Source organism: Macrobrachium nipponense, chromosome 3 (assembly GCF_015104395.2).
Source record: "Macrobrachium nipponense isolate FS-2020 chromosome 3, ASM1510439v2, whole genome shotgun sequence".
Lineage (NCBI taxonomy): Eukaryota > Metazoa > Arthropoda > Malacostraca > Decapoda > Palaemonidae > Macrobrachium > Macrobrachium nipponense.
Window position 1 is genome coordinate 118,409,865 of NC_087202.1, and position 12,893 is coordinate 118,422,757.

Below are 12,893 nucleotides of genomic sequence, written 5' to 3' on the forward strand. Positions count from 1 at the left end.
TATAAGAACAAAGCAAGGGGGTAATAGGGAATACCTGTCATTTCTCTGGAATAAGGAGTAGGTACTCAGAAAGTTGTAAGAGAAGTTGGATTTTCCTGGAGATAGTCTAAGCCTGGATAAGTCATCAGCTATTTTGTCATCTGTACCTTTGGTGTATTTTATCTTCCAGTTATAATCCTGCAAAAGCATTACAGTAGAGTGAGGATGCCTTGAGCCAGGCAGGACCTTGGATTGCAGGGCTCAGGCACTCGGTGTTAATGACACTGGTGCCTAAGGAAGCAGGTCCCCCCTCTCCCAGCACCAGCTTGAACTTGTTAATTATGGTGGTCTTCTTCCTGAAGCTACCCAAGGGGTTGGGGAGCCCGTGTGGTCGATGCCCGTGGAGCAGGCAGTGATGCCAAATCCATGAGAAGATCCAAGTTGGATATTTCAGAGCAATCTGGTACCCTGGTACCCTATTTCTGTGTGGTACAGTTCTTGCAGTCCTGCAGTCAGGGCTGTTACTGCATGGTCTTGGTCTGGGGTGTCTTCTTTGTAATTGTATGCTGAACCTTGACCAGGAGAAGGATTTTGAGCTGTTATGAGCCTTGCTGATGGGAGGGCACTATGGAGGAGTGATATGTTAGTTACATTTGACAATGTCTTCGAGGGTTTCCTTGTTGGGTGATTGTTTGGGTTGTCTGCTGGCCCAGTTGCCAGATCAGTCAGTCAGTCTGTGATGAGCAGTCGTAGAGGACAGAGATACGGCAGAGTTTATTGATGGTCAGTTGTTGTGTGATATGATTGATTTTGATATTGTATAGTTGTTGTGTGTGTGTGTGTCTGTCTGGTTGTTGTTGAGCTAAAGAGCGTCTGTTGTGTTTGATTTTGTGTTTTGATGTTTGTGAGTTGTTTGTTGGAGACATTGTTGGTGGTTGTATGTGTACTGATTTGTCGAGTTGTCTTTGATGTTATTGGTGTTGTTTGTGCAGTGAGTTGTTGTGTTTCTGAGTTGTTGTATGATTTGTTGTGTTGCTTTCGAGTTGTTGGTATTTGTTTGCGTAGTGGTTATTATGATGTTTTTTGGAGTTCTTGTATGGTTTTGGTGCTTGTATGTCTTTGTGTATTGAATTCAGCGGTTGTTGTGTCTCGATGACTGTATCCAGCGGATGGCACAACGTCTTGCCCTGAGTGTCTTGTGTCTAAGGTGAATAGATGGGTTTGTGTTTTGTCTGTTCTGTGTCTTGTTAAGCCAATTTTCCTGCATGTGTTAGTAACATAAAGGGGAAGTGTAGCTGTGGGAAATTTTGTCTGGCGAAACGATTAATGTAAATTTGGGAGATCTTGTTACTTGCTTTTGTTTTTTGCTTGTGATTCCGCCACATTATTTTGGTGCCCAAACAGGGACTGCTGGTGTGGCAGCTGCAGGACGATTGGTGTAGTGAGTTGTGTGATTGGTAAAGAAAGTAAGTATGGAAGGTTTGACTGAAGTGAAGAGGCTGAAGGAGGAGTTGCAGTTGTTGAGGGAAACTAAGGAAAGAGTGGAGAAGAGTATGAGAGGATTAGGTATAAGAGGGAATTGGAAGGGTTGAGAGGAATGATGAGGAGTGCAGAAGAGGGAATGAAAGAGGAAGTGAAAGAGGATGAGCAGCAGATGGTTGAGAAGATGGATGAAAAGTTGCAATCAATGAAGAGTAATGTGCAAGAGATGATGAAGGAAATGATATAAGGGTTTTTTTGGAGAGGGAGCTGTCGGTGGTAGGTCTTCTGGGTCTTGTGACGGGCCAGGAGTGATAAAGAAAGTGTTAGAGAGAGTGGATGAGAGTGCAAGTGATGAAGGTGATATGATTGTAGTAAGTGAGGATAAGAAAGAAGGGAGACAGAATAAGGATAGGAATGAGGATAAGCATAAGAAAGGGCTTGAGAAGAAGAAGAAGAATAAGGGAAAGAAAGTTAGTATGGATGGTAGACAGGATGTGAAAGGAATTGGGAATGTTGGAAAAAGGGTAGAGAGTAAGGAATAGTGCTAAGTGGGCATTAGCAGGTAGGACGAAAAAGGGTAAGAAAGGTATGACTAAAAGTATAGATGTGAGTATGGAAGTAGATTCGTTATATTTGGAAAAGGGTAAGAAAGGTCAGAAAGGAAGTAGCGAAAGTGAGAGTGAGAGTGAGCAGTAAGTGTGAAAGGTGGTGTATATGAGAGAGGTACCGTGATGTGAGAAGTATGAGGAATATGGTAGTAAGGATGTAGGGGACTTTTTTTAGAGTATGAGAAGTATTGTGTGGTTAAGTATGGGGATAACAAGAGAGTTTGGGTAAGAGAGTTAGGTAGCTTTTTGAAAGGATTTTTGTTGAGTATGTATGGGATAATGATGAGTGTGGGAAATGTATCATATGAATGTGTTAAAACTAGGATTATGGAGCAGGCTAGGAGGGGGTGCCGTTGGTTGCCAAAGAGAGTGTAAGAGTGCCGCCTGAGGTATAGGAGGAAGAATAATTTTGAGTCATTGTCTATGTAAGTATGTGGGTTGGAGACATTAGCTAGAAAAAAGTTTGAAGACGAGGGAATAAATGAGTGTAAGTGTATGTGAGTTTATATTTATGAAATAGGGAGAAAATGAGATGGACAAGTGAGAGGTTAACGTGGAATGATAATTAGAGATAATTGTCAGCGTCACGGCCGAAGTCGATAGAAGTGCAAGTGTAGGAAGGTTAGGGTTAGTTAGCTGTAAGTGAGAGCAGAAGTGTTATAGATGTGGGAAATCAGGGCATGAGAAGAATGAATTTTGGTGGGCATTAGGTGTGTGCTTTGGGTGTGGGGAAATGGGCCATGTAGTGAGTGAGTGTAAGAAAGATAGGGATGTTAAATGTTACAGGTGTGGACAGGTAGGGCATATAGCTAGTGGATGTCGGGGTACCTGTATAAACATGGTTTACAGCAACTGTTGAAAGAATGGGCATTATGCTAGGATGTGTAAAGAACAGTGTGCGAAGTGTGCTGAACGTGGAATGGAAGGTCATGCAGCGAGTATGTGTAGGCAAAAGAGGATGAATCAGGCTGGGAATTCAGGAAACTATGTTAAGGGGATTCAGTTGGGTGGGTCCTCTAGTGTGTGGGCAGTAAGAGTGATGCATGTACGAGAAGGGTTGTTGCATGAAGAAGGGTTCAGGGTTAGGGCCCTTGAATGCATGAGTGTAAAAGTAAAGTGCAAAGGGGTGTGTTTGGTTGCTTTGATTGATACCAGCTGCAGTGTCAATGTTCTTTTTTTAAGAATGGATATGATAGATGCAGAGTGAGTTTGAGATTAGGAATTGTAAAGGGGAGGTACGAGGAATAGGGAATTTAGGTATGCCTGTGGTGGGAATGATGCGTGAAAGGATAGAAATCGAGGGGGTAGTGATGGATGAAAGTGACTTTTATGTGATCGAGGAAATGAATGATAAATATATGTTGTTAGGGTATAGGTTCTTGAAGAAGTGTGGGATAGTGGTCCGTCCAAGCACGAATGTGATTAAATTGCATATGAAAGGGAATGTACGTAGAGAGTTGTACTTGGATAGGGACGGAGGGGTAAACAGTAAGATATGGAAGGGGGTGCCGTTGGTTGCCAAAGAGAGGGTAAGAGTGCCGCCTGAGGTTGGGAAAGTTGTTAGTATGAAAGTTGTGTGGCCAGATAGTCTTGGGATCACCAATGGTGATAAGTGTGAATATGTAGTTGAAGGTGTGGATGCGAGCAAGTTGGTAAGGCCTACTTGCCGAGTGCTAGGAAGAATGGTGTGCGGGGTTGATTGTGTGGGGTTGCTATACACATTGGTAAGTATACATGACGAAAGGTACGTCAGGGTACAGCAGGTGATGACAGGTAGTGTGGAGGAAGGTGATAGTTGGAAGTATGTTGAGTTGAGAGAAGGAGTGAGGATGGATGTAAATGTTAGTGATGATGACAGGGAGCGATTGATGTGGATGTTGTGGGATAGGTGGGGTGTGTTGAGCTGTGGAGACAAGGATTTTGGGGTCTAAGCTTCCTGAATTTAAAAAAGGTTTGGAAGATGATATGCCCATATATCAGTGTCCCCATTACTTTTCCGTGCCTATTACACGAGAGATTCAGCAGCAGTGTGGGGAATTTGATAGAGTGGGAGTGATAGAGAGGAGTGAGAGTGCTTGGAATAGCCCCATAGTCCCTGTATGTAAGCCGGATGGAAGTCTGCGGATGTATGTAGATTATAGAAGGGTGAATGAAGTGACTGTGAAGGAGCGATTCCCGATGAATATGGTTTCTGATTGTGTGTACAAGATGCATGGGATGAGATTTTTTAACAAATTAGACCTGGTAAGGGGCTATTAATGCCTCTTGAGGAGGGGAGCAGGCCTTTACAGTTTTTTCAAGTGGTAGTTGCCACTATCAGTTTAAACGTTTGAGTTTTGGGTTGGCTAGCACGCCTGCTGCCTTCCAAAGAGCAATGTATGTAGTTTTGGCTGGGTTTGGTAGAAGGAAGGTGACTCGGTTTATAGATGATATTTTGATTCTGAGTGAAACTGTTGAAGAGAATATGGAATTGCTTGAGAAGGTGCTAGAGTGCTTGGAAGGGGTTGGAGTGAAAGTGAAGCTTGAGAAATGTACTTGGTTGGTTGGGGAGGTGGAATTTCTTGATCATAAAGTAAGTGCGAGTGGAGTAAGAAAGAGTGAAAAGTTTGTGAGAAAAGTAAGGGAGTTTCCACATCCCCGGACCGTGCGTGAGTTAAAAACTGTAGAACGTCATGTATTGGTACCTTTGTGAATAGGAAATCTACATCTACACTTAAAAGTTTTATGTTGTGAAGGGGTATATGTTTCTTTGAATTTGTGACAGAAATCTTTGGAATGTTTTGTGACTGGGAAAAAATGCACCTAAGACTGGCTACCCATTTAGAAATTTTGTAATTGTAAGCTCCGGTACATGAGATGAGGGGTCTAAATGGAAGATTATCTTTATGAGTTTCACAAAGGCCATAAAATAAGGTTGCTTTGGGTTAATGGCTTTAAATGTCTCCAGTAGTTCAATGCTTTTTTTGTCTTTGCTAATTAATCTTAGGAATTATTGGAAAAGGAATTTGAACTAATCCGTAAGCAGTTCACATTTTTAAAGTACCCTGATCATGTCATTGGGAAAATTATCTTCAAATATGTATAGTGGATGTTTTAAACAAATAAAGATATTGTGAGTGCTTCTTGGTGTAGCTGCGTGAGCGTTTAATGACCTGAAAACCAAAGTTATTTCTTGTCTGTAAAATGGCAGCTACCAAACAAGAAATGCAATGATTTCTGGTCTGACCTCCTGGACTGCATTGAATCACAATAAAAAAAAAAAAAAATGGCGAAGTACATAACAAATTTGTGGGAACCATAACAAAAGCTTTGTGAATATCTGTTTGCTTTATAAATTGGATTTGTTAGCTGAAAATTTCGTTTGATTCTTTACAAAGACGGAACACTGCAAAGGGCTGTTTAAAACTTTTAATTACTGAATGCATGAGTTATTATTTAATGCTTATGCTCTTATGGTTCGGAAAACCAAAATCCAGATGTCTCTGCAAGAAAGGAGTTTATACGAAAACTGAAACCTAACTCAGATATAAACCGTGCCATCTCAGCTGTAAACTTTTTTCTGTATGGCGGCGATATTTTTGGCTGAAAAACTGATTGCTGTGATGAGTGGTCAGAGAAACTACAACAGAAATTGACATTTGAGAGTGCGTTTGCTTTAACCGAATCACGCAGATGAACTTGAGTTTTTATATATGTTTCTGAGGATGCCGTAAATGAGTGTGATAAGTTAATCCAGGTGTTTTGATCATATATAATAATTTTCATTGAATCATTATGTAATTATAAAGGAGGACATAGAATATTAATTGAATTTTAAAAATAAATGTGCTTAACAACAGTGTACAATTCTTTAAAAAAAAAAAAGAATAAAAGCCATATTGCCGTAAACTGGAAGTGGACATGAAACATCTTAAGAAATTTCATGTATACATGGAATTAGCAGCGATTTTACATGCATATAATAGTAGCCTACTATGATGTCATCGCTTATCGGAAGACAAATTATTATTAGTATACAAAATTTTTTAGAAAAGCAGCTTGTGACCCATCTTTTTTATTCTGAATGGAAATATCAGTTACTTATTGAATCTTTGGAGGTTTACTGCTAAACTCTTTCATACACAGTTACTGTTATTTTTTTTAGCAATGGTTGTCATTTTTTCTTTGACAGATTTATGAAAACTGCACATGCTCTGGGAGAGGGAAAAATGCCTCTGCGTTTGCGGTAAGTACTACCGTTCTGCTTACTCCTATTCTTCAATTTTTAGTCTCCTCTTGACAAGCTACGAGCATCTAGATTAGTTAATTTCTCTTTTCTAAACTACATTTATGTCTACTGTATATCCTTATGTATGCTAAAGCTTATTAAGTAGATTTTTATAAAACTGATTTAAGTTCGAAAGAACATATTAACAAGACATAATTAGAGCTCATTTATTGCAAAATGATGAGAAAGAAAACTATTTGTACTTATTGCAATAATAATATTTAGTTGGTTTATCATTCTACTACAGAATAGTAGCACAGCATTAACATTCATGGACAGCAGTGTTCGAAGGAGAAATCTTGAGTATTTTGAGGAGGCTAACGATACAATTTCCGAGAGTTTCGCGGTCGATGGATATTGCCTTCACAATTGTTCTGCATTCTATATGTACCTGACCCTGACCGTACTCACGAAGATGACCCATGCTGCCAGCAGAGTACCTGTCAATCTCATACTTCTCAGGTAAAGTAATTACAGTTCTTTTTCTGTTTTATTATTATGGACTATAAACTATAGGTTTTAAAGATTACCATCAAAGAGATGGCGAGAGTATTTTGAACAATTGTTAAATACTGAAAATGATGAGAGAGACGAGATGTGGGAAGCACAGAGGGTGGATGGACCAGTGAGGGAGATACAGGATACAGAAGTGAAGAGAGAATTAAGAGGAAAATGAAGAATGGTAAATCACCAGGTCCATCGGAGTTCCAAATTGAAATGCTTAAATTACTAGGTACAGAGGGGGAGAAATGGATGCTGGATTTATTAAAAGCTAGTATATATGTAAAGAGCAAGAAATGCCAAGGGATTGGGAGGAGAGTTTAATGGTGTATATATATATATATATATATATATATATATATATATATATATATATATATATATATATATATATATATATATATATATATACAAGCAGAAGGGAGATGTCATGGATTGTGGTAACTACTGGGGAAATAAACTAAGAGAGCATGGATTGAAAGTTTTAGAGAGTACTGGATGAGAGATTAAAAGAGATTGTAAAGCAGGAAACAGCCGTATGGATTCATGAGAGGAATAGGGACGATGGATGCCATCTTCATAGTACGACAGCTACAGGAAAAGAGGTTAGAGGGAAACCAGGAGCGCTATTGTGCATTCATAAACCTAGAGAAAGCGTATGATAGAATCCCAAGAGAAGTGATGTTTTGGTGTTTAGGGAAAAGGAAATTCCCAGAAAAGCTGGTTACTCTGGTCGAGATGATATATAAAAGAGCACGAAACAAAAGTGATAACAGCAGTTGGGGAAACAGAAAACTTTTAAGTTAGTGTTGGATTACATCAGGGGTCAGCATTAAGCCCATTTTTGTTTGTGCTGGTGATGGATGTATTGAGTGAAGCGATCAGGAATGAAGAGCTGTGGGAGTTGTATTGGTGATTAGTGCTGAAAATGAGGAGGACCTCCAGAGAAGGGTTGGAGAGTGGCAGGAATCTATAGAGAGGTGTGGCTTAAAGGTGAATGTAAATAAAACAGAGGTTTTGCTGAGCAGTAGGGAAGATAGAGAGAGAATAGTAATACAAGAAAGAAGAGGCTCGATGATAAGACAGGCAGAAAAGTTTAAATACTTAGGATCTACTTTAAGCCAAGAGGGAGCATTTGAGGCAGAAGTTGACAGTAGGATATAAGCTGCATGGGGGAAGTGGAGAGAGGTAGTTGGAGTGGTATATATGTGATAAGAAAATGCCACTCAAGCTAAAAGTCAAGCTATAAAACCAGTATTAATGTATGGAGCAGAAACATGGGGAATAAGAAGAAAGGAGGAAATAAAGCTTGAGAGAACAGAGATGAGAATGCTGTGGTTGATTATGGGAATATCGCTGCTTGAGAGAATGGAAAATGATGAAATAAGAAGAAAGGCAGGCTTAGTAAACATTACAGAGGTGATAAGAGAGTCACAATTGAGATGGTATGGGCATGTGCTGAGGATGGATGACGAGGAGAGAGTGCAGAGGGCTTGGGAGGAACCTGTTAGAGGAAGAAGATCAAGAGGGAGACAGAGAATTAGATGGTGGGATAAAGTGATGGAAGATATGGAGAGAAGAGGTTTGGTGGAGGATAATGCCTTTGATAGAAGGCAGTGGAAAGGTGCATCCCTTAATGTAGGGATAATGGTGGGAAAGAAGAAGAGTTTTAGTAAACTTCTAAAGTTTGGCCTTTTTTTGGTTACACAGCTATATATATATATATATATATATATATATATATATATATATATATAATATATATATATATATATATTGTCATAGGGCAGGCCAAGGTGTAAGATTTTGTTTTGGAAAATCTAGAGGTGCTGGCTCTACTTTGAATTCATTGAATATGACAACTAACCTAGGTGGCCCCACCTCATGTGGACAGAAAATAAAAGTATGTATCCTTAGCTAAAACTATAACAAAATACTTTCAAAAGGATTGAAGGTAAACGTATTATGTCTACTTGAAATATAATTCCCTAAGGTAATCAGAAGAATAACAAAATTATAGGAGCTCTCACTGGCTCCGTACCACTGTATTGATATTGAATGTTATGTACAATATCAAGAACAAATGTGCCAGTGGGTTGCAAGCAAAACACTAAATCTAGTGAGTAAATATGGTGCAGAAATCAATTACAGAACTCTTAAAGATAACACATAAGGTGGAGCACTGTAAACAAGGACTGCTCCCACTAGGATCTCTGGTATCTTGTCCCGAAGAATGGCACTGACGGTAAATGTGTCGAGTGGCATTGTTGAGCTACAGAAGACAGCACACACCAGGGAAGTCTACACAATTCTGCAAAGCAGGTAACATTGTAACATTTGGGATAACAACACGGAAACTTACGTAACTGATCAATGCTTAAATAGAAAATGCAAAATACAACAATCATCAAATTATTGAATGAATGCTTAAGAACACTTTTACAATAACCTAAATGATGTCACAAATACACAATAAAAAATCACTAGGGTCTCTGAAGGAGACAAAATAATAGAATCATGGGAATAGGAGAACAGGTGGAACAAGGAATGAGTGTAAGGAATAGTAAGTAGGTGAGGGCCAACAACCAACTTTGAATTCACATTACCAGAGTCCGTAGACAAAGCTTGAGTAAAGTTGAACCAGAATGTCAGAGGAAGGGTTTCGTCTCTTGCAGTTCTTCACTAAGGAATGAAATATGGGAACACTCCAGATTTCACCTTGGGCAGTGCTCGGGTAACTTCAGGGTGACAGCCTCAAGGGGGTTGTCAGGAATGGATGTCGAGCAGAGTCCCATTCCCAGACAGTGTAGTAGAAGTGTAAACTAGTCGGCAGGATCTATAAAGTCAAAACAACACTTTTGCTTTACTCTACATTTCTGTTCTAAAACTCAAACAACTTTCCAAAAACAATTCCTTCATTTCTTCCATGTTTTATTTCCTGTTTTTAAGGAAAAAAGTTAAAACAAGTGTCAGAAGGATTCTTGTCACACCTCCCCAGTGTGAACGTCGTTAGATTAATCCAGCCTTGTGCTGGCATGGGCTCTTGCAGAATTGTGAACGTCTATAAACTTTTTGCAAATTACAAACATGATTTTATATCTCTCTCCTAACATAATACATAAACTTTTTATTGCTGATTCATGTCTGCAGGAAAGTTTGTATTTGGTAATTCAGGCATATAGTGCAAAATTCAGCTGTGAATTTAACTTTACCATTAAAGCAGACTTGCCTCTATCTATTACTCTGTAACTAAATTTAACATGCAAATCCATTCCAAATGTCTTCTTTACTATGGTTAATGCTTCCACTTGCATTCGTTCATATATCATCCCACTTGTGTTATTACTGACACAAGTCTGGCACTGATAACAGTGCGGAAAAGTTTAGGTAAATTAGTCGGGGATACAAAGAGGTATTCAAAAGAGAGGATTTTTAACATTTGGGAGTTACTGTGAGATACAAGTAGTTACTGAATGGAGATATTTAGACTTCACCTCTGGATAGTGAGTCTAAATACTTGGGAAACTATGAAGATAAACTTCCTAAACTTAGTAGCATGAGAGTGCATCAGCTATTTTGTTTTCGGTTCCTTGGATGTATTCAATTCTCCAGTTGTAATCTTGCATGTCCAGACTCTGTCACATCAAGCGCTTGTTCTGATTCCAAAATCGTGTCAGGTATCCAAACAGGTAGTGATATGTTCAGACTGTAAGAGGGTACTTGTGATCTGCACAATAAGCTTTGTAGTGTTTCATTTCTAACACCATACCTAATAACTCTTTCTCTAGGGTGCTATATCTTGTTTCGGTCAAGTTAATGTTTCTTTGAGCAGCATACCAGGGGATATCTGATGCCATAAGTAATCTGGAACGTTACTGCTCCTATCCCCATGTCACTGGCATCTACATCCATATAGAATACTTTGTTCTAATCTGATGTACTTAGTACTGGCTTATTTGTTAAAATAGCTTTTAAATTACCTTATGCTTCTCTTCTAAAGTATTGCATCATTTCAAAGAACTTCTGTGCTTGTTTCTTTTTTTCCCTGGATATGGCTTATCGAGAGTGGCACGGATGTTCGCATTTTTGGGCATTATATTGCCACTTTGCACAATATGAACCAAGTATGTGATTTGTGCAGCTCCAAACTGGAATTTCTTCAAGTTCAGTACTAGGTTTACCTATCTAAGAGTTGGAAGAACTTTCTTCAAGATATGGTGATGTTGTTCCCATGATAGGGCATAAATTACTATGTTGTTCAAGTACATGACAATTTTCTACCCCAGCAAGAACCTTGTTCATTAATCTTTGGAAACAGAATCTTTGGAAACAGCCTGGTGCATTTTTCAAACCAAAAGGCATTATTTGATGTTGGTAGAAGCCATCTTGAGTTTTAAAAGCGATCATTGGGTGCAAAACCACTGAGAAGGGGACCTACCAATAACCTTCCTCTATGTCGATTTTACTTAGGAAAGGGGCCTTAGTCTGTCCAAGCACATATCTATTCTCAACAGAGGATATTGCTTAGATTTTGTGTCTCCCCCCCCCCCCCCCCCCCCCTCCTTTGGTACTATCACCATCGTGGATGACCAAACACTATTGTTAGTTTGATTAAACCTAGTTCAAATTGCAACTCGACTTGTAGTATTATTTGCTCGGCCTTTTGTGGATTAACCTTGTAAAATCTCTGGGCGAATTGGCCTAGTGTTATCCTCAAGATTTATATGATGCTCTAGGACCGATGTACAGCTGGACTTGTCTTGAACCACCTCGCTGTATTCAGTTAACAACTCTTATACCTGTCAGTGGCTTTTGGTTAAACCCGGGTTGATGTACTTCATATTTTGTAGAACCTGGAAGTTGGATTCAGGAGGCTGGGGTGTCATAACCATGCCCACCACAGCGGGTGTAGAGGACCCGAGGATAGGGTCTTTGTCGTCTGGTCAGGTTCGGTAGGGTTTGAGCAAATTCACATGAAGCCACTTGGCTTGCCTTTGCCCACAGTATACTAAATTGTTCAAGTTGGCTAATACTTTATGGGGCAGTTTAAACTTTGTGTCTAGCGGCTGGAATGCTCCAGTACTGACGGCAAGGACTCATCTCCTACAACAAAATGTCCATCTCCTTGTCTTTTGATCTTTGCTCTTTCCTGTGTTGCAACTACCGTTGCTTGGGTAATGGCCCAAGTTGCTTTTAGTCCATTCTGGATATCTGATAATTCCTTGGTTGCAGACAAAATGCCGATGGACATAACGTCGACGGACATAAAGTTGACGGATATAATGTCGATGGACAAAATGTCGACGGACAAAATGCCAATCTCTGTTCAGGTAGGACAAAATGTCGAAAATAATAATAATAATAATAATAATAATAATAATAATTCAGTTTTTGTTTACATATTTTGTTCACATATTCCAGTACCGGTAGTTGTCTTGTTTCGTTTTACAAACCATTTAATGCCTAACAAATGTAATCTCAACGAAGAATGATAGTGAGGACATAAGCATTTACTCAACGTCTAACAATTTAAAAATGTTAGAAACCTAGGTATTCAAGGTGCGATGGGACATTTGATTCTCCCCCTGTTGGGTAGCAGTTGTATACTATTCATGCCCTTGTGATGACCAATAACAAAACACTTCCAATGGTGTATTGCCTTACAATAAAAAAGGATGAGCAAACTTACGAGTTCATTTTTAATTTTTTGAGAGACTGCAATTTGAACCCAACCTCTATCAGTGTTGATTTCGAAAAAGCCGCTATTAACAATATAAGGAAGATATTTCCAGATACTATCGTTTATGGATGTTTTTTCCATTTCGGTCAATGTCTGTGGCGCAAAATTAGGTCATTGGGTTTACTTTACAATTGTATTCATCATAAAGCAGTTTCAAGCATTGTCATTTGTTCCTTTTGAATGCGCATATGTTTTTTTTCTTTTTTTTAGCTTCTTGGTTCCTTAAATGAAGAAATAGAATGTGCTCTCGACAAATTTCTGGCATATTTTGAAGTGACCTGGTTAGGTGTAGTTGAACGTGGACGACGACATAAAC

At 39.1% G+C, this 12,893-nt stretch overlaps 1 protein-coding gene across 2 annotated transcripts in view; it reads left to right on the forward strand.

Annotated features, from left to right (window-relative positions):
* LOC135222001 (solute carrier organic anion transporter family member 74D-like) overlaps positions 1 to 12,893 on the forward strand; it is a 137,682-nt gene that overhangs the window by 107,772 nt on the left and 17,017 nt on the right. For both annotated transcript variants that reach the window (XM_064260111.1, XM_064260110.1), the window contains 2 exons: positions 6,241 to 6,294; positions 6,584 to 6,798. In XM_064260111.1, coding sequence (XP_064116181.1) covers positions 6,241 to 6,294; positions 6,584 to 6,798 — 269 coding nt within the window. The remainder of the gene's footprint in view (positions 1 to 6,240; positions 6,295 to 6,583; positions 6,799 to 12,893) is intronic.